The sequence below is a fragment of the Schistocerca serialis genome, chromosome 3 (genome assembly GCF_023864345.2).
Source record: "Schistocerca serialis cubense isolate TAMUIC-IGC-003099 chromosome 3, iqSchSeri2.2, whole genome shotgun sequence".
Taxonomy (NCBI): Eukaryota; Metazoa; Arthropoda; class Insecta; order Orthoptera; family Acrididae; genus Schistocerca; species Schistocerca serialis.
Genome location: NC_064640.1, coordinates 982,914,341 through 982,940,293, shown reverse-complemented (window position 1 = coordinate 982,940,293; position 25,953 = coordinate 982,914,341). Strand labels below are relative to the sequence as shown.

Below are 25,953 nucleotides of genomic sequence, written 5' to 3'. Positions count from 1 at the left end.
CTTGCTGTTAAGTGTTTCGCCTTTCTTGAGACTGATTACTTCTGGCAACCCCCCCCCCCCCTCCTCCTCCTACTTCTAGCTGTCTCCCCCCCCCCCACCCCCCCCCCCCCCCCCCCCCCCCCACACACACACACACTCCTCTCCTCCTCCCTAGGCACTACTAAGTTAATCTATGTACAGAGGCACATTATAATACATCCCATAATACGGTTTACATGGATGGATACGTACTTGACTGTAGGTTACGGTACAATAGATAGCGCTCCCTGCCGCGCACTCTACATCAATTTGCAGACTGGGCAAAGTCACAGATAGTTGTGAGTCTATATAAATCATGCGGTAATGTGTTTAGTACACGCCAAAATTTAAGTACAGTATTCATACGAGTAAAGCGACATAAATTGTTGTGTCCCTCCAGTAAGTGTGACCGATGAAAAAGAACTTACAAGAACGGTCATATCGTTAAACTTCACGAAGTCTCAATTTAGACGCAAAATGCAGCTTGTTGGCAGTACCTATATTAATTAGTAGATAAGTGAGGATAGTTGTGATGTTTTTTTGTTCCTGATGCTGTACATTATGTCCTGAGCGCACTAAGCATTCCTCGCAGTACTACCCACTTGGCGACGGTGCGATGTACCTCGATGTGATAAACTAGCATTGAGGAAATTTCACTCAGTAATACACATTGTTATCGCGGTGTTGTGTGGTACTAAAATCACAGGAAATTCATATGTAAGTTATTAGGAAGGCGCCGAGAAAATACAAAAGTTTAGCATAAGACAAATGATATGGGGTGGTGTTATACTCCATAAATATAACGTGTGGCCATAATTTAAGTTTGATGAACGATTAAGGACGATTTTCGCAATTTGGATGAGCTTCCAGCCAATTTTTATTTCGAATTACGTGTGATCGAAAGCATGAATGTCACGTGGGCACGGCGGACCAATCGGAACGTAGGAATTTCAAAGACATTTCGCCATCCAAACAACCGGTTGTCCAAGCACTACACTGCCTACAGGATTGGTGCAATGTTATGTGTTTGTGGGGTGTGAGAAATCAGTGGGCATCATGTGTTTATCAAATGTTGTTTCGAAATTGTTCGAACTGCAACGAGCTTCCACCTTCAGTGCCGGGTATTGCATCCTTTCTAGCATTTCTGACTGTGCAGTAAGGACCCTATGCATATTTTACAGCGAACTGGCTCCCCAGTTGCAGGGAAGACGGCCATAATAACGCCAAGGATAGCGTCAGAGGAATGTTAAACATAGTGATTTTTTATTTTTATTTTAAAATTCACGTGTTGTATGCAACGACACTTGTCAGGTAGGTAATAATGAGTTTTTTCCGGTGCAATCTGAGCCACGTAGTCTATCGTGCATGTAAGCGACACAGTAAAATATCCAACTTTCGTCCTGTGCCTTTCTTCCCTGAATGAGGAACCCGCCATGTTGAAGCAGTTTGTTAATACGCTACTGCACTATTTGGTTACACAGAGGCGACGCAGTAGGGAATACCTAGAACGCCAAACATGCGTCTGTTTGAAATGTCGAGCTTGTGTTGTCTCGTCTAAGAACTAGGTATATCTTAAGTTCCTGTTTGTGCTTACATTCAGTCATAATGTGATGTTAAAGGTGTTATTGTACTTACTCATGAGAGTTGTAGTACTCTTGAACGCAGTGTTACTTAAAATAAAGTGATTATGGAAACTGTGCTACTCTTTTTATTTTATGCAGCTTTATAGTGTCTATTGGCGATGCATGCATAGTACAGTGAGTTCCTCCAGTGTATTTGTATCGTAAATAAATATGGGAGCGGCGTTAAGAAGTTCTCCCAGTCGATAAATATTAGTAGTTAAAGACTAGTAAGTTTTGTAGTTTGAGTTACTTGACTAGTATGCACATTCCGAATCGACCTGTGAGAAGAACTGTTGGGTTGTTCCAGTGGTAATGAAGTTTGACACGTGAAAGACTTGTCGTCTGTTGTGTTTATTGGTATATCTACTTATTGTAACTGAACGTTGTCTATGGCCAGTGTTATTAAACAATTGGCGCATGTATTTACAGTGGGCGTAATCTTCCACTCGTTCAGGAACATTGGGGAAGTGCTTATTAAACATGCAATTCCATGCCCTTCAGAAAATTGATTAGAATTTATATCTTGAAGACTGGAATTTGCTAGTTATTTTTTTTTATAAGAAACACTGCCACCTCAGAGTAATATTCAGTCTGATTTGAGAAGGGATTTTGTAGAGGTAGTCGTTCTTTTGAATGGTACAGCTGTTCATAAGTGTCTTGGAGGTTGTGACTGTGATAATTCCACTTTTGTCAACATTTTTACACTGGTGGGCAATGCTTGGTCAGCAGGAAAGTAAAGTTTGTTGAAAAATGCTGAAATATAAAGCCACCAGTTGTATGTATAAATAGAATGCTCAGAAATTTATATATACTTATTTGGTAAATGGTGCTACAATATTAAACATTTTAGCGTTGTAGCACTGTGTTTTTACTTTGTGATGTGTTGGGGTTCCATATAACTCATAGTCTCCAAGAACTAAAGCAATCCAAATTTATTACTTATGAAAATTGTGTTAAATTCGCAGCAGAGTGGCTGTTTATTGTACATATTTCATTGTATCGATCAATATCAGTATTAATTTCCTTTTGCTTTGAGGGGTTGGGGCTAGAGCTGAATCTTAAGTTCCGTTCACACTTCTACTCTATTTTGCCACATTTTTTTCCTTTAAATATTCACTTTTGTTGGGTAATAATAGAGTAAACTTTAATAGAGCCCAATCTTGTAATAATGACTGTTGATTTTCATTTCAGTGATGTGATAAATTGAAAATATTATGATGGTTTACATATTTCAACATCAGTTACAACAGTGCATTTATTGTTATTATTTTAACTGACAGCTTCTTAATGTAGCTAGATAACAGGGAAGATAATTATTTTAAAACAAATTTAAATTTGTTTTGAGTGATGGTAAGTAAAGTGTTTTACACATCACATATGTAGAAATAACATAGCTTAATGGAAAATTGTGGTTGGAATAAATGCAGTGGTATAAAAAGGGAGAAGTACTTCCTACATTCACCAATGGCCGTGTTGCCAGCTAGTCATTGAACCATAAACTTATTTAATTCACAGAATAGACAAAGTTAAGCTATTGATACACACAAACTTTTTTTTTTTTTTTTACCCTTTCTGTACAGAAGTGGCGCACACTGTGTTTATAAATGCATTGATGCACTTACTATCAAGAATGTGAGGAAAAAGTAATTGCTAATTCTAAGTGTTCAGTAAAAATAAAGATTATGGTGGAAGTAATAGTTTGTAAACATTTAGTAGCAGATCATTCCTGTGTATGGGGATGAAATCAAGCTACTGCAATGTAGGCATCCATTTTCACCATATCTGTTGACAAATGTAGGTCTTTTAAACAGTGTATATAGTAAAAAGGCACTGGGAGTCAAGCTGGGCATTCTGTGGGGTTGAAATACAGTTAAGCTCTATAAATTTGTAGAGACAAATTTGTACTTTCACCATGAAAGTCATTCATCTTTCCGCTGTTCTTGAATATGTGTTTTTAAGTATCCTTAACCTTGCGTATTTTACTAAAAGCTTTTCTTACTAGTTCATTGTGGGAATGAAATATCTGGTACATTATATGGAAAGCTGTTGAATAAACAAGACTTGAGAAACATTGTATCTACTAAGTGTCCCCAAAACACAATATGCAGCCTATAGTTCCTACTATTGAGTGCAGCCAGTGAAGACATAAGCTTTTTTTACAAAGTGATTTTTCCCCAATACTATTTCATGGAAGAATATTGTACTGCTTCCTCCTTTAAGTCAGTCCATCAATGTCAAAATGACATATCAAAACAAGTGATCATGAAATAGAGAAGAAAAACCCAAATTGCTCAACAGATGACAGACCACTGGACCAGATCATATACCAGTGTAAGTCTATGTATAGTATGCTAAAGAACTTCCTCTTACAGGGACCAGAGAAATATAGTTTACGTAGTGTCTAGAAAGAAGCATTCTCCTTTTCAAGAAGGGCCATTGAATGGAACTACAGGCCTGTATCTCTGATGTTGGAACAGGTTTTAGGCTCACGGATGACATTTTTTGAGACCAAATCTCCCTGTAGGAATCAACATTTGTTATGAGAATAAAGATTGTGTGAAACCTCTGTTCATTTGAGACCCAGCAAGCAGTTGATATTAGTGTCCAGGTTGATGCCATGTTCCTGACTTTTAGAAGGCACTAAATATAGTTCCCCAATGCCGCCTGATGAACAAATTATGAACATACAGGATGTCAGCCCGGTGGTGTGTTTGGATTGATGAGTTTGTAGCAGACGTGATTCTCGGGGAGTGAAATCAAGATCTTTGGGTGTTCCACAAGGGAGTGTTAATAGCACCATTACTTTTCACAGTATGTATAAATGACCTAGTGGATAATTTCACGAGGTCCATGAGTTAGTTTGCGAAGAGTGCTGATGTACACAAGGTATTCGCAACACGTGAAAATTGTAGCAGAATGCAGGGAGAAGTTCTGAGGCTTAATACTTGGTGCAGAGGTTGGCAGTTAACTGTCAATGTAAACAAACCTAACATATTGCACATAAACAGGCAGGACAATCACTGGAAGCAGTCATACCCACTACTTATAATGCGAGTATGCACAGGGAGTGATTTGAAGAGAAAAGACCACATACAACTTATCATAAGCGAAGCCAGGCAGGCTTGTGGAAGAATACTCAGGAAGGGTTACCAGTCACCAAGGGAGGTAGCTTACAAAATCCTAGTTCCTCCAAGATTTGAATGTTGCTGTTCAGTCTCAGATCTGTATTAAATAGGGTTAATAGAAGAAATAGAGAAGATCCAAAGAGAGCAATGTTTCTTGTTACTGACTCCTTTAGTAATCACGAATGTCGTGTAGATGCTCATCTAATTCCAACTGCAGACACTGCAGAAGCAGTGTTCAGCATATGGTGTGCTTTACTGTTAAAATTCTGGTTTTGTAACATACTGAAAAGTTGACCAATATAGTGCTGCCTCCTATCAGTATCTTGAGAAAAGAGATTTAAGTCTACATGAGATTATCAACTATTGTTCATCTTACAAACACTTTGCGACTGGTACAGGTAACAGAAGTGACAGTGGTACATAAGTACCCTCTGATCATACCGTAAGGTGGCTTGTGGAATATAGGTATACGTGTAATGTGAGGTTATCGGGGTTGAATGTAACCTCAAGTGAACATAGTGGAAACAAGTTGCTCATTTAGACTATGAACTGATCAGTTGTGATTTTTCTAATTGTTTAAATGTTGTGTAATTTTAAAACAGTGTGTTCAGTGATATGAGCTTTGAAATTACGTAATAATAGAAAAACATGTCTGACTTTGTCGACTTATGTTATAAAGTGGCTAATTTGTTTTGCATGGAGTTAGTGTTAAGTTTCTGCTGGCAGTTTGTGCATTTAGAACGTAACCGACTGAAACTTGTTTTTCTTTGTAGTAATGGTGTGATATAGTTTGCCATATAAAGAAGCATACAAGCTACATAGTTTGAAATGATTTTGCTGGTTGACTGTATGTGTAGTTAAAATGTTTCTTGCTTCGTTAATAATAATGTTAACAGCAGCAGCTATTTAATATTGGTCAACAATAAAAAAGTATGGAGATTTTATGTCTTAAGAAGGATGTATGAATGGCACATATAGTATTATCTCTTGAGGTACAAATGAAATAAAAAAGAAAATGTACTGCAGAGAAAACACTGTTGTGAGAACTCTTGCTTTGTGCCCAGAGCATTTTTGGTACTCCATTCATAAGTAATGAGAGTAGTTGCTGCCTACCAAGGGATCATATGAGATTTCTTCAGTTGGCAACATTCTTATGAAGTTCTGGTAGTTTGCTTGCCTCATTTCTGATTTGACACATTCACTGCATTTAACTGTGTGGCAGCAGCTACCTTTCTTAGTTGCTGTCAACAGTTCAGAATGTGTACTTTATTATGTTATGTAGTAATATGTGCTGTTCTAATGGCTGCATATCTCTCTCTCTCTCTCTCTCTCTCTCTCTCTCTCTCTCTCTCTCTCTCTCTCTCTCTCTCTCTCCCCCTCCCCCTCCCTCCCTCCCTCCCCCTCTATCCCCCCTCCCCCGACTTGTTTATGCTGCATGTAAGTGCCCACTGTTCTTATAAGTGTAAAACGAGTCAGTTTTGGAGTGGCTTATGTTCTGCAGATCTGCAGCTGAAAGTATGCAAAGTATCAGATTATGCACTGGAAACATAACTAACCTATAAGGGAAGTGAAATAGTCATCTTTAGAGAATGTAGAGTTTATCATGTATTGTGATTGTGTGATGCAAATGGAAATAAAATGGTAAACTGGGCATGATCTGAAGGAAGAGTGGTACTCCACAAACCACTTTGAAGTACAGAGTGGAGGATACTTACTGTGGTACTGCATTAGGATTTCTTCCCATTGCAATTGCGTATGGAGCATTGGAAAAATAATTGCTTAAACACCTCTGTACATGACGTAATTAGTCCAATCTTATCTTAATGATCATGATGCGAACAGTACATAAAGGTTGTGTAGTATATCCTTAGATTCCACACGTAAAGCTGATAGTTGCAACTTGGTAAGTAGGCTTTCGCAGTATCGTTTGCATCAATTTTCAGATGTGCCAGCCAGTTCAGGTGTATCAACTCTGACACTTCCCTGTTGATCGAACAACCTGTCATTACACATGCTGCTGCTCTTCGTATATGTTCAGTATCGCCCGTTAGTCCTATTTGGTACAAATCCCACACATTTGTGCACTATTTTAGGACGGCTTACACAAGTGTACTGTAAGCAACGTACTTTGTAGAGTGGTTGAATTTTCCCAGCATCCTACCAACGAAACTAAGTTTGCTACCAGCTTTACTTATGACAGAATCTATGTGATCATTCTATTTCATATTCCTACAACCGATTCTAAATTTCTGAACATTTAAACTAAGTTGCCAGTCTTTGTACCTCTGTAACATCTAATCAAGGTCTGAATATTTGTGCAGCTTTTCTTTTCAGGCGGTAGTTTGTGAAATATAACAGTGTGAACAGTAAGGATTCCAACACGTTTCCCTGGGACACACCTGAAGTTACTTTTACATCTCTTGATGACTCTCCATCCATGATAACATGCTGAATCCTCTCTACTTTCATTAAGTCAAATAGTTTTTGGAAATTGAGAAATACTGCATCTGACTGTCTCAATCAGTGAGTTTCAGAATTTTATATGAGAAGTGAAAGTTGTTTTTCACTTGTCTGATGTTTTTGGAATCTGTGCGGGTCAGATAGGTTGTAGGATTCTACAACACACGGATGTTGTTGGTATTGGACAATAATTTAGTGGATTCCTTCTGCTAACTTTTCTGCAGACTGGTGTAACCTGTGCTTTCTTCCAATTACTAGATATAGGTTTTGTTGAAGGGATCTATGGTATCATGAGGCTTACTCAGCCGCGAGGTCTGCGTAGAATCTGATTGGTATTTTGTCAGGCAGTAGGGGTTCTGTCAAGCATTGGAGCTTGGTTCAGTTTTCACGATTGTACTTGTTTCTAGGTTCTGTACCATTCATCTTTTCAGTGGTGTGAGAACTAAACTGGGGCAATACTCCTGGACTTTTTTTTATATAAATAACATTTGAAAGCAGAGTTCAGCATTTATGATTTTTGCTTTGCTAGCGTGATTTCCAGCTCATCATTCATAGGGTGCTGGCCAGTGACTTCCCATATGGCCAGTATTTCTTTAGATTTTGTGAGGGATCTTTCAGTAAGATTCTACTGCAGTAATTGTTTAAGTCTTCACATGTTGCCATCTTGAATGGCAAATGTTTCAATCAGCATCTGTGTATACCTGAGTCAGAATAACAAAGTGAATGCCAGCAAGACACTGTTGAGTGTTGAATGGAGCATTGTTGTTGGGTCACAATTACATGCATGTGCGCATATGGTTGTGGGATCAACAGCTGTGTGGTTCTGTACTGACTACTTCCGCACGCTCCCTGTTGATAATGTGCAGTATTGGGTTCACTTCACAGGATGGTGGTAAACTCATCATTTATGGAACACGTTCCTGTTGATAACATGATAGTTTTCCTATTTGTAGACTTCATAAAAGCAACAGTGTGTGCACTGTAATTCATGTTTAAAGGTGTATTCAGTGTTAAAGGTCGGCTCAAACAGATACGACTCCTTCATTAATCAAAAAACTACATTAATATAATATACTAATCACTGTAATGTGCATGTAGTATGTGATTCTTGTGCAGAGGTATTTGTTAATTGCAAGATGAGATTTCTTATAGAACTGTAGCAGAAGTCACTCACAAATACAAAACACAACCACGTCTGCTGCACGCTGAACGAGCTTGAATAATGGCAAAGGGTAAATGCAACTTAGCCGAGTCACTACCCTCCTTTCTCGACTCTCGTCTGAACTACGGTCTGTGAATAGCTTGTAGAATTGTCTATGGATGTGAGTATATCCTCAATATTGTTTCCTAAGCTCACTTAGTTTTTCCAGGCTGCTTTAACAACTTTTCCTGTGTGGTGTATATCACCGCTTCACTTCTCTGGTGTATTTTGTGCTACTGCTTCCTGTAACAATTTTTAAATTCCTGCCTCTTTGAAGCTTTTATGTTAGTATGTAATGCTTATATTTGCACCCAAATCCGTCTGACAATATTAAGTAGCCGTAGTATGGTGAAAGCTTGAAGAACCCTGTGACAGTATTTTGTGCCACTTAAAGTGGCTTGGTGTGTGTAGAGAGGACCAAAGGATGCAATACTTTTTCTCAAGTCCCCTTTTAGGGGGTAAAACACACCCAAAGATAATTTGACATATTAAGTATGGAGGAAATTGTTTGAAATGATATGTATGTTTTTCACATAAAAGTTGATACATAGGCCTAATTAATGTTCTTGATATTTGTATAATCAACTTTTGTAATAATTTGAATTTTTGCAAAATACTCCACACCACCATTAAGTTTGAAAAATGAAAACGTTCGTTACAAAATAAGTTAATGAAACTTTAAACTTGCAGGCATTTGCAATAGACCTGGTTTCTGATATACTGTTCTTGAAAAATAAGTGGTACACACTGTGCTGTCAAAGTATTTCAACATAATTAAACTATGTAGTCTAGTTGTTTTATGTTACAAATTGTCATTTTACATTCATTCTTGTTTTTTAGTATACCGCCTCACATACAAGTATTTTGTTAATTGAAAATAATATGTTAATCATTATGATGATTCAAAATCATTATAATAATGACAAAATAAATGCTTAAAACATGTTTTCTTACAGCATACATGTAAAATGAGTTAAGTTTCCTTACAAAATATACATGACAGAGAACATAATGGAAAACAGAAATCAACTGGATTTCAAATTGTCGCAAGTGACCCTCTAAATAATCTGATTCATATTGAGCATATTTCAGTGTATTAGTAAGCCTTGGCGAATAGAATCAATTATATACTAGTGATTGTGGCTTGATTATATTGTTTCTCAAGTGGAGATTGACATAACAACTCAACAGAAGTAGATCTGAAAATCTTCTCACAAAGTTCTTCCAACATCGAAAGCTGTATATGGGCTCACAATTGTACTTGTGCCACAAGCCCTTTTGGGGGTCACGAAATGAGCAAATTTTTTGTCCTCAGGTATAATGCTCTAAACAGTCCTTTCACACTAAAATGTTTTTTCAAATATCATTTGATCCGATCAGACAGATGCTGTTATGATGACAGTTGGGACTTCAAAAAGATCTGGAATTATCAGTCCAAACTCTTGATTAGTTTCTTTTGAAACCATGTGAAGGGTGATTCAGTGTGGAAAAGCTGTTTTGACCATCAAACCCCAGGATAAGGAAGTTCATCTGGTGATCCCAAAGGGCTCAATGGCACAGGTACAGTTGTGAGATGTATACAGTTTTCAATGTTGGAAGAACTTTCTGAGAATTTAAGATGTAGTTATGGTTAAAGAATATGGATTTCAATCTCCACTTGAGAAACAACATAATAAAGCTGCAGTCCTGGTACATAATCAGTTCTCTTAACCAAGACTTACCAATGTATCGAAATATGCCTGATACTTATAGGGTCACTTGTGACAATTTGAAATCCTGCTGAATTTTGTTTTATATTGTGTTCTCTGTTGTGTATTTTATTTGAAGAAACTTTGTTCATTTTTTGTATGTGGCATAGGAAAACATTGTTTTAAGCATTTAATTACAGAGTGTCATTGTTGCTATGATTTTGGGTCATAATAATGAGTTACTTATTATTTTCAATTAATAAAATACATGTATGGGAAACACTAAACTAAAAAAACACAAATGAATGAAAAATAACAATTTGAAACTTAAAACGATTGTAATCAAAATATATAATTAGGCTAATAATGAATGTTTAGATAGTTTAATGAGGTATGTTGAAAATACCCAGCACATTGTGCATAGCTTGTTTCCAAAAAATGGAATTTCAGAAACCAGCTTTATTACATATGGATGTATATAGCTTGAAAGCTTTTTTAATTTATTTTGTAAAAAATTTTGTATTTTTCAAAGTTAACTGATGGTGGTGGAGTATTTTGCAAAATTTCAAATTATTGCAAAATTTGATTACACAGACCTTTATATGAGAAACATTTTTTTGCATATCATTATTTCGAAGGTATTCCCCTCCAAACCTAATGTGCCAAATTATCTTTTGGGGTGTCTTTAAACATTTAAAAGTGAAATACGTGGTTTCTTTTGTTTCACTAGTACCACAAGCTCTGCCTTACACAGATCATCCCTAACTTTTTCAGTAGCTACCAGTTGAGCCACGAGAGAAAATTTGTCTGGATTCATATTGTGGTAGCCTCGTGATTCCCTCGATTTGTAAACTAAGTGACAATTTAGTACGGAAACAGCTTGCAAGAAAAAACCTCTTCTGTCCTTTCCCAGGGAACAATAGTACGTCATAATTTTCTGTTCAGTTTTTGCTGACAAAATGACTGGCATTTATCAAAGTCAAATATAGCCACACTAGGCCTCTTAGAATTCGATAATACCACACAAGAATATCACGCATTCACATTATTTTGCATCCCTTAATTTTTTTAGATCTGAATCGCAGGGCTCTGACAATTGTTAATAAATTAGTTTTGCTGCCACTGAATAGTTCTATCTTGCAAGAAGTAATACTTCTATGGTTTGATGTTTCTTTCTCTCATAATACCCACATACATTGTGCCCAACTCATTTTCATCTTTCTCTCTTTCTAACTGGATGTTTGTAGCCTAAGTAACAAGCCTCTTTATGTTCTATGCAGTATTCTTTGTGAACATTCATGACACTGTATGTTGTGTAAGACTTCACACACAATGGTAAGGAGAGTTGGGCTACAGAGTGGTGTGGCAACTGTTGTCATAGGAAAGCTGGGCAGGAGCAGAAATGATTAGCGAACAAGATTATCCGACAAACAGAAGATTTACTTTAACTTTTATTTATCAGTGTATGACAATTCATTACAAATAATGCAGCACAAAACAGAGTCCAACTATGACAAAGTCAACAAGAGAGAGTCTACTAAAGCATGAATGATGGTGTCGGAACTGCGACTAGACACGATCTGTGTAGCATCATGCGTCGAAGTGACTGCGAGAGCAAGTGGGCCAAGTGGCTGCCTCCGGCCGCCGTGTGTCGCAGCAGCAGAGGGCACTTGTATGGAGTCACTGGAGGTGTGGCTTAGCGGGTGTGCGCCACTAATTACACCCGATCCTGTGTGACCGCTATCAGTATCAAACAGAAACTTGAAATTCTGTTACTGACATAATGCTGCATGTGGGGCGGTATCCTTACTTAGGACCACACTGTGAATGTTGTGAGTGTCTGGAGCTTTTTTTACCACCTTCATTAGGAGCAGCAGGGTCACAATTGCCTCTCTCCTCGAAACAAATGCCCATGCCTGCACACCTGACCCTACAAAATGTGAGAAGATCATTAAACTTTCTGTTTAGCAGCCACATTTATTTGCTCACTTTCATTGCACGCCTCGGTCATTATGTTGTGTAAAATACATGCCACACAAAGAAATGAAGCACACAATGAGAACAAACGATAACAGTTAATTTACTGGCCACAAACATCATCAGCAACAGAATAGTGTTGCAGTCCTTTCTGGTTGTGGTGAATGGGACAGGAGGTGCAACAGTGTGTGTTCTCAGATTGGTTGTTGCTACGACAGCAACACTGTAAACATGTAGATGCCAATCACATTGTTATTCTGATCCAGACATACAGCTCTTATTTTGTTTTGCATGTATTGTTCATAAGCCTGTTTCTTTAGACATTGCTTTATGGTGTCTGTTTTCCATGAAGGTTCATCCCATCATATACTGTTCTACTTGGTGCACAAATATCCAGTGCATGATCAACTGTTCTTTTAAGTCGTTAAACTTAAAGCAAAGCTCTTCTGTGTACTCCTGGTCAGAGCTAAACTTCTCAAGTTCCTCATTGAGATATGACACTTCTGCTTCTTTATCTAGTTTGCTGAATGTATAAATCTTCCTCCTTGTTTTGTCATTGGGTAATCACCTCACTGCAAATAACTGATTGTCATTGATACCAGTTGTGGCACGAATGACCTCAAATAGGTCACGTCTGTTGCTAATAGATCAAATTTATTCTCATCACGAGTAGGGTCCTGTATGAACTATTCTAGGCAATTTTCTCAGACAATGCGCTCGGTAAAGTTTTGCAGCATGTCTCGCCATGTCCGCCACTAACAAAACTGTAATTATCATAATTATTGTTGGGTGATGAGTCTCCCCTTATGATTACAGTATGACGGGGAACTTGAAAACCCACAAACCAGGGTTTTCTATAAGGTTTCTGGTTACAGTGAGAGGTGAGTATGGTACAGAACCTTCAAGTATCCGATTCTAGCCTTGCTTTCAACTCGGAACCAGATGGGCCCACAATCAGTTCTGAGGGCAGTGATGCAGATTGTGAACCTAGTTGAAATTCTGCAAGACTGCTCCTGTCAACCATATCTGCCAGTCATTAGAATGATCAAAGTATAACCTCAGAACTTGTGTGACGGCCATCTTTTGTTTCAACTGGTGCTCCTTGTTGCCTCAGTGGCTGCTGGAACAGGCTGTTCAGGTTGAATGAGTTCTCCAGACATTCTCATTAATAGTAAGTGTATGCAGATGATCATCTTCCCATCCCATGCTGCCATTTCCATAAAGGGTACCATTATTTCCAATAAGTTTCAACTGCTGATGATTAATAGTCCTGTGCCTTAATGTGTTAACATCCCCTTGACATGTGAGACAGCAAGGTTTTAAAAGTGAAGTGTGTGTCAGTCGATCAGTTTCAGTGGAAGAAATCACCTCAGACTTGTTGCTTGTTGATTAGGGGAATGGGTGGGGGTGTTAGATATCTGTCTGCCCTCTGCACGGCCACTGTACCCACCATTGACATGCCACTCAGTCTTGTGGACGAGTGGTTACAGATCCTGTACTTCCTGTAGAGGGGACCATCTGCATGACAAGGTAGTACTTTAGGTATCTTCGGTATCTCTTGTACGTGTCTCAGTGGGGTTGCATTGTGGCTGGTGAAATATTTTATGGAACATTAAATAAATAATTTTTGGATATTTTACACTACCTTCCTTTAAGAAATGAAGTGATTACCCAACAAAGTGATTCTTTTGTTAGAAGAGAAAAACCTGGGATAATATTAGTCGCTTCCTGGAGCTGCTTGGACCATTTTTCATAGTTATGGTCACTAAGAAATTTGAAAATGGTGAAAGCTTACAATACATGCAGAAAGCATACACTCACATAGAACAGGGAAACTGTGCAGCATCGTATGGTAGTTGTTACAGATGCTACAGTAAGTGTAACTCAAATAACAATTTACTATGGAATGTTATGCCGAACACTTATTTGTAACTTCAGAACGCCTCAAAAATGTGTTTTTGTATACGTAGGTACATGCTGCAATTTTAGGTGAACAATGATACTACTTCCAAATTTGTATAAAGCACAAATATAGGTTAAAACTGATGCTATAACACAAAATACATTTTTCAGATCAATGAATGTTGAAAAATACACATCTGTGGGTTTTAATACACTCAACATAAAACAAGTTTTAAGTGATGTTTTAGGACCTAGGTCTAAGAAGTAGCTTTGTCCTACATTTGATTTCACTCTGAACACAAGAGAAATAGCGAAAGTCAGCATAAATATGCAAGTATATGTAAATAAATATGTGATATAAGTAGTTTAATGGGTTTTGTGTCACCTTCTGCACTAGTGTGCCAATGATGAAAACTGAAGCCTTAATATATGGTGCTAAAAACAATAAAAAATAGTGCAAGTATGCACACACACACACACACACACACACACACACACACACACACACACACACACACGTTATCCTTCATAATTAAACTAAAAGATTTATGCAGAATGGTTTACTTTGGTGAGTAACAATGCTAACTGATTTTTACAATGTTTCGCTTTCTCTTTTGCCCTTTGAATAATTTTATATGAAAAGTGTCAAGATATTAAGACTGGTAACCTTACTTTCAGTTAATGTTGTTGATTTCTCAGCAGTTATATTGTATTTTTGCCCTTTTTTTTTAAAAAAAACTTAATTGGTACACTAATTGTTAATGAGACGTATCAGAAGTAAATTTCCACAGATGTTTCCCTTGATTATGGGTAGCTCATACTTACATAAAGAAACTCTGTGCAATGTAGAGCTCTCTGTATCCTGCCAATTCCCGCAGTGTGTGATATTTTTCATAGTAAACTATTTCTAACTGATGTCGCCGTACTTCTGAGAGTTTGTGGGTGATTTCTGTTGCTGTTATTTGTAGTCAAATTGTCTGATATTTGCATGTTTTGGAATTGGTATAACGCCAATGGAAGTCTAAAAAGATGTTTGAAGTAGTTGCTGTTCCACAGAAATAATTTGCTGTAAATTGGTATGAACTTAATGTTTACTTAGCTGTTACTGTGCTATGAAATTTGTTGCAGAAAATGCTCATGTACATGGGTGTCATTGCATGTTAATGAAACACGTGGACTTTACTTGTTTTGTAAATAAAACTGCCCTTTTCTGCTGCCACTTTATTTATCTGAGATGCTTTTCACCTTTTTCTTGTTCTAAGGCATTATCAGTGGGATCTATAACGGTACAGTTTTGTTATTTTTAGATTATTAAACAGTTCATGTTGTGATTTTTGATGGAAGGGGGGGGCAATTACTTAGAATTTGCTGATCTGTGTTTCCTCTCATCTGGTCTGGAGGTCGCACAACCACTTTGATTTTCTTCACACTGTTCACCATGTTTCTCTGTTTTTGTGGTGTACTATTGTTCTTTTGCCACTCTATATAACTATTTCGTTGGACACTGCTTTTAACAACATAAATATTGCAACTCCATTACGTGTTTCGTCCTCTTTGGTGTGTATACCTACTTGTTGTCAACCTATCTAAGTATATGTTAAAGACTAACGTCTATTCCTCTGTGTGTGTGTGTGTGTGTGTGTGTGTGTGTGTGTGTGTGTGTGTGTGTGTGTGTAGAGAGAGAGAGAGAGAGAGATCTTTTTTTTTGGGGGAGGGGGATGGGGAGGGAGGTTGTTCGAATTGTATGGAATACGTGCTTTCTATATCAAATGAGAGGAGTGTTGCTGTGTCTGGGAGTTTTGTATCTTTCATTTGTTGCATTGGCTGTGTAGTGTTTTTAATGGTTGTCTTCTTGTACTTTGAAATTTTGGATGTTTGGGCATATGATGCTTTAGTGTGTTATTTTTATGGAGGACGTAATTGTTTTATTATGACTTTGTGTTGTATTTAAGTGTAACTCAAAATATCATCAAGTGTTAAGAATTAGAATAGTCAGATTGTGTTCGAATAATTTCCTGAAACATCTCTGTAAATTATGCTGCTTTTTTTTTTCAGATGTTAGCTATTGAGAATGCACAGTGATACAGATGAAAATTTGTTGGTGTTGTCTTGCACACCACACCATTAAGAAAGGGCATGTACCTGCAGCTTTGTGACGTAAATGAAGAGGCTATTGTTCACACATGTATATTTCAGGAAGGTAAGTGAAAAAAAAAGCTATACCAGTGATGCATACTGTAGTTTTGCAACCAAAATTGTAATATTACCACATGTTGAAAGATTTTAGGCTGTTGACATTCCCTGATGTTCCACTCCCACGAAGGTATGTTTTTTCTCGAGAGACTTGGCATCATGTTAGAACTTGACGGAAGTTTTGAATTTTCAAACCACCTCTTGATAGTATTAGCTTTTTCTGTGTAGTACAAATAGAAAATACTAATAACTGTTCAACTTCCTGTAAGCAGGTCTGTAACAGTATCATATGAACTCCAAAATAGTTATACCGGAAAGGTCAGTCGAGGTCATGCAAATACCTAATATGAAGATATGATGGAAGATCAGTGAAGTGAGTGTAAAGTATAAATCTTGATCAGTAGCTTATGCAGGGCCATATTAATGGTCATTATTTCTAATCTCCTCTGTGGATGGAGCGAGAAAAGGCATTTCTTTGTGATAAAGTATTTCCTTCCCATCCACATTAGTGATTTTCTGAGTAGCTTGCAACTACATATGTACCTTATATTTTGTTACAAAAAGGAGAAGATAGTGATTCTTTTGCCATTTGAGCATTCTATTAGTGTTTCTCCAGGTACTAGTATGAGTTGGACACGGACAAGTTGCATAGTTTTTATCTATAAAGCAAGGGTTTTCAAACAGGCCCAATAAAAGTAACAAAATACACACTATTGCATACAATAGTCATTGTCAGGATTTGTGAAATGGAAGATGGAAAATAGCTCACTTAAATGTGACAAAGATTTTTTCAGGGATTACACGTAAAATTTCTGTGTGATTTTTGTAACTGGGAACAAATTGCTCCCTCGTTAGGCAGTACGCAATGAAAGGGATCAATGCTAAAATTAAATAACCTATTAAAGTATTTTTGTGCAGCACATTGGGCTTACCAGAAATATTGTTTCTTTCCTGATTATTGGCACAAACTTGCCCTTATAATACATATGTAATTTAATCATAGTGTCAGCGGCGGCTAGAATTTAGGCTTGGAAAGTAAGTCTGACTCGAAATTGTTTGTCGCAGTCAGTAGTAATGTGCAGTGGCTGACACAAAAGTGAGGGCTAACGTTTCTGCAGAAAGATTGTCTACTGACACTAGTTCCAGCCAGCTAGTAAAATGATTGCACGTGAGATGCTCTTCTAAGATGACATTATAAACTTGTAAATGTCCACTCCAGGGAGTCTGTTTCTTCCATCTCAGGCCAGACAAAATGCTTACACACCAGGCAAAATATGGGACAGATCCCAGGGTGACATAAGTTGTGTAGGCTGTTGAAGGCTTCTCTACCAAATTCAACTGGAAGGAAAGGATAATATCTTCTCTGAGGGGCATTGCAACATCGCTGGACATCTGCAGGAATGTTGAGATTCATCCGTAACGCAGATGTAGCATTGTTTAAGAAACTCTGGAGCCCCTGGTCATCTTGTTATACCTGGAGGAGTTCTGTGGAATTGGTGGGACTTGACGCATGAGTGGCAGTCAGCAACTACATTGTAAAGAATGTTCTTAATGTCGGTGCTAAATTGAGCTATAAATTCTAGTTGATTATTCTGATAAGGTGAGCAATTGTTACTGTTCCACTTAAAGGCACAAGTTAGTTGTTTATGATCCATGTAGAGGTTAAATTCCCTTGCTTCTGTCTGCAGCAATAAATACTAGACTGCTTCATACACACAAGAAGTTTGTGGTCGTAGGCACTCCACTTTTGCTGTGACAGTGATAGTTTGTGAAACTAAGTAAGCAAGCAGTTGCCAGGAGCCATCAGACAGTTGTTACAACACTGTACCGATAGCTGTCCCACTTGGGTCCACCACTAATGGTAAGGATGTATCAAGCTTTGGGGTGTGTTAGAAGTACAATGTTCGCCGTACTCTGTTTTACGGCATCAAAAAAGCAGAGGACATCACATCAGTCCACTGAACTGGAATATTGTCTCTAACCTCGTGGCAAGCAAGTGCTGCAGTTAATGGTTACTGTAGTTCTGCTGAACTTAGTAGGTGGTGATGATAGAAATTCAACATTCCTAGGAATTGGCATAATTCTTTGATGGTGTTTGGCTTCGATACTTGCAGGATGGCTTTAACCTCTTCTAATCATGGTAAGGAGCCTGCAGAACATATCTGATGGCCAAGGAAAGTAATCTCTGATTGCTTGAACATACATTTAACTGTGTTCAAGACCATACTAACTGCTCTAAGGACTTTAATACTTCAGTAAGATGTTGATGTTGCTTCTCAGTGACTGAAAAGATAAGAATTTCATTGAGGTAAGCAAAGCAAAGTGGCAGGCCTTGCAGAACTGAGTCACATATCATTGCCACATCTAAGTAGCATTCCATAAGCCAAATGTCATGTATGTACTCTGATAATGCAAATGGAGTGATAATCATCATTTTTTGTATGTCTTCCTCTGCTACTGGGATCTGTGTGTAGGCTTTAGTAAAATTGAGTACACTGAATATGGTTGCATCATGCAAGGTGTAATTATAGTCTCACAGCAGTTTAGCACCATTTTGGCATTAAGTGCATGATTATTTCCACATGCACACTTGCACTCTACATTTCTAGCTGTAAAGGGGATGGCCATGTGACACTTGATTGGATAATGCCTTCTTTCAGCATGATGTCAAACGCGGCTTTAGCAATAGCCATTGGGCAATCAGTAGTTTTAATATGGTGCGAAGTATTATGTGTAGCACTTGTTTTGGAGTGCCTGCAGGTCTAGTCAAAGCTGGGAATTTCTGTAACAGGTCACTCCAGTCACTGGTTTGTGTTAGCTTGGCACTGTGCACTGCGACAAAATCCTGTCAGTCAGGCTATTAACACTGTCAATGATCTGAGCATTTACCACCTCTGCCAGGAGATGGTAACAAGCCAGAAGATCAGCACCTATTACTGCTTCAGAGATGTTGGTGGCAGTGAAGATGCAGACAAATGGGTGATGCAGTCCTAAATCCAAATCCATTTGTCGATATGGAAGAGTTGTCAGCTGCTGACAAACAGAATGCCGTTGGTGGTCTGCTGTGTTGTGGCATTATAGTTAAACCAGAACCAGTGTCCACCAGATATTTTTGGCCTGATAACCTGTTGCTGATAAACTGGTGCTGTGATGTGGACAGGCAGTTTGCTGTGCCTGTTGCAGACTGCTGCTGGTGTATGTGAAGGAACACAGCACAGTACACTTTTGCACCTACTCACTGAACTTGCGGCAGTACCAGCACATGGAATGCTCTGCATTAGAAGACATAACGTTAGTCAGTGAACAGCTCCTTCGTCTTCTATGGTATCGTCTTTGAGGCAACAGCTAGTTGAATTGTGTGCACAATAAATAAGCCTGTCCTGCTATAGAGTTGCAATCAGCACACACAATTGCTGCTGCATGGCTCTGTTACTGTGCTAAACTGAGCAGGAGTAATGGCATCTTTGAATTCTGTGTGCAAGCTCTGCAATGGCGGGTAATGGAATTGCTATTTGGGATGCTGCTATTGCCTTGATTGTTGGTGGTAGGTGGCTGATTCAAATGGTGCACAGCAAATTATGTAGCAGTACCGGTATCCACCTTGCTCCTTAAGTGCTGAAGGTACTGGGTCAGCATACAATCTCCAGTATCCTCCTGCGAGGCTGTGACTCTTCAAATTAGTTCTCTTTTGAGCTTGTCATAAGAATTTGCTGGCGGTGGCACAGTTATGACATCCGGTACTTCCTTGGGATGTGGTAATCTAGCTGTCTCACTATTAGGGCAAAAGGGCAAACTTTGCTGAATCAGCCATAATGCTGGCATTTTAAAGACCCGCTGCAACTTGCACGAACCATAGTATAGGATTATGTGGCCAGAGTGGAGGTAAGCACATGGCTGATCTTACAACAGCTGGTTCGTCTTGCATCTAGTGAAAATTTGTTTATTTATTTTCAAATTGTGGTTGCAGCTTAGTTCTCATCAGGTTAAAATCACACTGAGATCACCAATTGCTCAAATGCACATATAGTTAGAGCTATCAGACCTTTGGTAGCATGTGCAGTGAAACCCCTATTTTATGTTTTCGTGTGGTCTGGACTTAAAAAATGCAAAACTGAGGAAAATGCAGAATAGAGGAAAATGTTAAAACCCCCCCTAAAATATGAGCTAAAACACGCGTACTTGGGGCACATATGATTAAAAATCACGATATTCTCCAATACTTTGTATAAAATCTAAGTGAAGGAAATTAAATGTGCAATACAATGTTTATACAATAATTTGTGGTAATGGATTTAATCAGTTTTTTTAAAAAATTAGATGTGTAACATCAGGTAAAAACTCACCAAAAATTGAAATTGGTCTCTGGGTATCAGGTAATTGAGCTATTTTCTGACATGCTCTGATCCGAATATACATTCAAAATGCGTGTTTTGAGAGATCATCCTTTGTCCTCGCCCAGAAAAAAGCAAAAATTGATGAACATGTTGAATTGCACCAAAAATATCACAGCACCTAAGTGGTTAAACCAGAAGCAGAAATGTGGACATCTGCTAAGTGACAAATTTAGTCACCATTGCTGTTATTGGCTGATGCTTTTCTTATGAGCGGCACTTCATAAGCTCACCACAGTTACTGTTATTTTAGTCTTGATCAGAGAAACAGACACATGGAAAAATGAGTTTGCGTCCCCAATTGATGTTGCACGTTTCTAAGAAGTTGGCTCATTGAATTTCTGTACACTGTGTAAAATGTAAATCTGATAAAACAAACAAACGAACGAACTCGGGTGCTACAGTTCTGCTTCATGCCCTCTATCACTGCTGCCAGTCTTTGCAATTTACAGTGTGTGGTGCAAAGTATATACATGAGTAGTGTATGTAGTTGTAGCACTGTATTATGTTGGATTTGAACATGAAAGTCTTTAAAATGTGCTATTGCAAAACTTTTTCTATTTCCGTGTGACATCTTTGTCATAGCACATCATCTGCATGAAAAGTATATTTTCAGCACTTCACAAAATGCTTTCACCCCTACATGCATTCCAGTCGTTGAAGAGCCACTCCCCCTCTCTTCATATCCAGTAGGCGAGCTCATTTTGTGTGTGTTAGTGTGATGTGGTGGCTGCGCTGCCTATTTGGTGACTTAACAAGTAACCAGACAATAAGAGTTCACTAGCTGGAAATGGGCGCCCTTTCCTCAATGATAATTGAGTGTATGCTTCAAGACTGTGTTTGAATTTAAATACTTGACACTTGATATTGTTGCTGAATACAGTACATTGGAAATACATGCAAAAAGATGAGACTGAGTTAAAAGTTTCAAAAGAAAAGGTGCTGTATGGGCCCCTCGGTAATGTATTGGCTCGGTCCGGAATACTTTGCGTTGACTGTCTTGTTTTCTCAGTACCACTGCAACTTAGCAGTAGTTGTATAATAGTGTGGTGAAGCTAAATGTTGCAAGTTGTATTGGCAACACTAGTCGTGGATTACGTCAGCATTTCCTCTCTCACATCTACCCCCTCCATGATGGCCTTAAATATTCCCTTAACTCTGTCACCACCCATGTTGTGAACCTTTTGCCTTTTGTGCCAGTTATAACTTGTTCAGTCACATCAAATGTCAACAGGTAGAAAATGGGACGAAGTCAAGCGAGGCGTCGAGTAAGAACTTAGAATTGAGGTAAACCTTACAAGGAAGAAATTTAAAATTGGGGAATTTTTAGAATTGATTTTATGGGTTTTTCATAGGGGCTATGAATTTATGGTGTAGAATCATGAAAAATGTAAAAGCTTAAGTTCCACAGGTTTTATTAGGCCAAGTGGTAGTGCTGGAAACATCATTTTTTTGATCAGTTAAATGTAGAAACTATTAATCAGAATAAACATACTCAAATACATAACAACTTTGAGTAATAAATATATTATGAGATGATATACCTGAAAGTAGACTCGTCCCTGAATTTTAAGCACTGTCTCGTAACTGGGAAACTAGAAACTGTAACTCTATACACATTTTAATGCAAGAAGTATGCAGTGAAAAAATCAAAGAATAAACTGTCAGTGTTACTTCTACATAAGGTGTCACTGGCTGGCGCATAATTAAATCTGACAGCTGCGACAACATTACACAACACACTTAGTATCAGCACTATGACACTACAATAGAATGCAGGTTTTCATCGCTGGTATTTGCATTATTGCTGATATTTGTTTTATGGACATTATGCCGTGGACCAGTGGTATAGTTGTCTGCCGGATGTTTTGTCTTCCAATAATGTAGACATTGTCATAGGCTTGAGCGATTCACAAAACAGTTACAATCTCAAACAAGCTTTATCTGTATGCACAAAATGGTTAGCTTGTGGTGTCAGACTGCTGCCAAGGAATCGACTGAAGGCTGTTTCCCTTCTGTGTGTAAAAACTGTCACAGATTGCATCAACAGAGCACTCAGAAAACACGGTATTGGTACAGTGCTCAAGCCAAAAAGAAAGATGCATGAATATTTGAACAGAGGAAAGGATTTACGCTTTCCACAGCAGGATTATATTAAATCCCTTGCACTTGCAGTCAAGTGTACATAGGAACTGAAAATAAGCCTTAGCACCTGCCTTAAGGAACAGAAACAGTTACCTCATGGGCAAGGCAGAAAAAAAATCATTAGCAGCAGCAGCAGCAGATTATGCACTAGGTCCAAAGAACCACCAAATCAATTTCTCTGACACTGTATTTTCTGCAAGATCTAATCATTGCTACACTAGTATGTACAGAGAAGCAATAGAAATTAAAAAACACAAAATCAACAATAAGGAGTTAAAACTCTTACCCACTACTAGCTCCATAACATCAGTCAGTGTGACTCCATGATCCTAGGCAATGATCTGATGACATCATGAACATGCAAATGAACACTATTGCATGGATACATATAAACGGTTTGGCTTGTTGGGATTGTTTGAGATTGTGAGTCATTTAAGTATCTCATGTGTCCAGCATTGGAAGGCAAAATCTTTGAGAATTATGCCGTGAACCACAGCCTAGTGCCCATAAAACAAATATCTACATTAATGTGTGTAATTCAATATGGAAGATTTAGTACTTTGCCCCTGTGGCCCTCTGATATCAAAGTTAATCACAAAACTGAAAGTTATAGTTGGTAAACTGAACTTTCCTATAACTAGGTTGATAACTTGATACTACAATTGGCCACCTGTGCTGTTCAGGTAAAAACAAATTCTTTTTCTCTTAATTTTAATTATTCCTTTTGTGATTAATGTAAGAATGCGCCAAAGAAGAGTTTGAAGAGGTACTTGGTTGCTAGTACACTCTTACCTGATTTGTATAAAACTAATCCAGTTGTACATATTTTTGTTAAAACTAGCAGGTTTTTCTTAATGTTACATTGTACAGTGTGTCCAGCTCCAAAGAAGAGATACGTACATACATACGTACATTAGCTTAAATTACGCCTAAAGGCTTTGCATAAAAATCAGGAAATGAAATAAACATGTCATATCTTGTTCATGGGGAAATAAAGGTGAATCACAAAAGGTGCTGGAAGTGACTGCCCTCAACTTGCAAACACAGTTGAACATGACACTGCAGATTCTCGAACGTTGCTGCTAGAACCTTTGGTGTCACTGCTTCGATTTCACAGATGATCTTCTTTCGTAAATCTTCCAAGTTGTGTGATGTGCTCATGTAGACATGCGCTTTTAGGCCACCCCAGAGCAAAAAGTCAAGTGGTGTTTTATCAGGTGACCTTGGGGGGCCACAGTCCTTTTGAACCCCCTGGATATCCACAACTCTTTTGTGGATACATGCGTGACGAGCACAGGACCCCGAGCTAGTGTGGCTCTCTTTCCTTTCCGGGCTGCATACCTTCCTTTTCCACATCCTTCCCCAACCCCCATGCCTCCCCCTCCCCCCCTCCCCCTCTGCCTCTTCCCTTCCCCTTCTCCCCCATGGGAGTATGTTTTGTGCCTATGTCTGGAGACGGACACTTGTAACTGTAAGACAGTCTCTCTTCTTTGCTTTCTATGCTGGAAAGTCTCTGTCCTCCCTTTGTCCTTCTCTTTTCCATGCCACTTCTCTTTACCCTCTTCTCCACTGCAGCGTTTGAGACCTCTCTTCTTTTCTTTGTTCCTCCCTTTCTCTTTCTTTCCTCCCTGTGCATGTCTGAAGGCCGACCCACGTGTTCCCACGCTTAGCCGTTGACAGGGTAACGCATAATTCCCCGCTCCAGGTAGACAAGTAGGACACGTACGTACCCCCTGATAATGGCCAGGCCCAGAGAGGGGTGATTTCCCGAGCTGGTACCTTACGAATGTGCCGATTGGTCCCTCCGTCCGTTTCTCAGGAGGTGTGAACAATCACCTAAGTCGGGAGTGCCCTCAGAGAGGGCCCCCACAAGGAAGGAGCGCGCCATCGGAGATGCCGGTAATCATGGGGGATACTTCCGCAATAGTTTCCTCTACGTCTACAATTTCTGCTTACAAGCGAAAGTTAAATGAGTCTCAGCCACGGACAATTCTTCCATCAGTGCCACAGTTCCTTGTTGTTTCTCCGTCGGACGAAGGTCAAGACTTCTCCACAGTCAACCCTTTCATTATTCAGAAAGGTGTCAAAGCAATTGCAGGTCCTGTAAAGTCTTGTGCCCAATTACGAAATGACATCTTGTTGTTAGAAACAGTTGGTGCCATCCAGACACAAAACTTGCTGCGAACTCCACTGCTACACTCCTTCCCTGTCCGGGTGGAAGTGCACTGCACTTTAAATTCATCACGCGGGGTGGTTTATACACGCTCACTCGACGGATTGTCCAATGAGGAAATTTAAAACTACCTGTCTGACCAGGGCATAACGGCTGTACATAGTCATGAAAAGGGTTGACAAGGACTTGTTTCCAACTCGTACACTCTGCTTCCTCTAGAGATTGCCTCATTTTCAAAGGTGAACGGCTTACTGAGGAAATCAGAGTGAACGAAAAGGTGTCTACATTTGCTGCTCGTAAGTTATTCGCCAGTTGAAAGCCCACTGTGCCTCCTAGAGGTAAATATAGCACTGTCCTTGCATCTCCTCGGCTACTAAGGAGGCAGCCACGCAGATCTGTGATCTCACCTTTAGTGCCACGGTTGTCAGATTGGCCAGTGCAAAGATCGCCCATTCATCCTCCCCACTATCACCTGCTCACTCTATGGCTCACCCTTCATCGGCTTCTGTTAAATCACGAGCCCCAGAATCAGACACCCGGACTTCGAAAAAAGAGCCTACTCATGAAGGTTTTTTTACATACCCTGACTTCACAACCATCGATTCTTCTCTCATCTCAACGTCCTGTTTCCAAGAAGGCTCATAGGAAGCAAAGTTTCTCTCTTTCTCTGCCATGACGTGTCTCATCTACAGTGCCACCTGGCGGTAACTGCCCTCAGCCGTCTTCTGTCGCCAAGGCGCACCGCTGGCGGCCAATCCACCGGCCGATTGCTGGTGGCAGGAGCTGCCCCCGAACAACCTATGAATCAGTATCTTCTGCCTTTGGCTGAATGCCGTTCCACGCTGTCGGCCGCCGGCTCTCAGCAGTTGTTGAGTTGAGAGCAACCATGGTAAGATTCTTCCCTTTTCCGTCCACCCTGTGTCAATTATCCATTGGAACATTCTCAGCATTAAAGCGAATCGGGATGAATTGTCGATCCTCTTACGATCCTACTTGCCGGTCATCTTCCGTGTTCCGGAAACAAAGCTGCGTCCTCACGATCGCTTTGTTTTCCCTCA

General features: G+C 39.1%; 1 protein-coding gene across 12 annotated transcripts in view; it reads left to right on the top strand.

The window, feature by feature from the left end:
• The first annotated feature begins 994 nt into the window (after positions 1-994).
• The window catches only part of LOC126471427 (homeotic protein female sterile-like), a 349,857-nt gene continuing 324,898 nt past the window's right edge, over positions 995-25,953 (top strand). For 9 of the 12 annotated variants that reach the window (XM_050099579.1, XM_050099580.1, XM_050099573.1 and 6 more), the window contains exons 1-2: positions 995-1,329; positions 16,049-16,193. In XM_050099579.1, coding sequence (XP_049955536.1) covers positions 16,177-16,193 — 17 coding nt within the window. In that variant the 5' untranslated portion in view covers positions 995-1,329; positions 16,049-16,176. The other 3 variants (XM_050099572.1, XM_050099575.1, XM_050099577.1) reach the window with 3 other exon arrangements.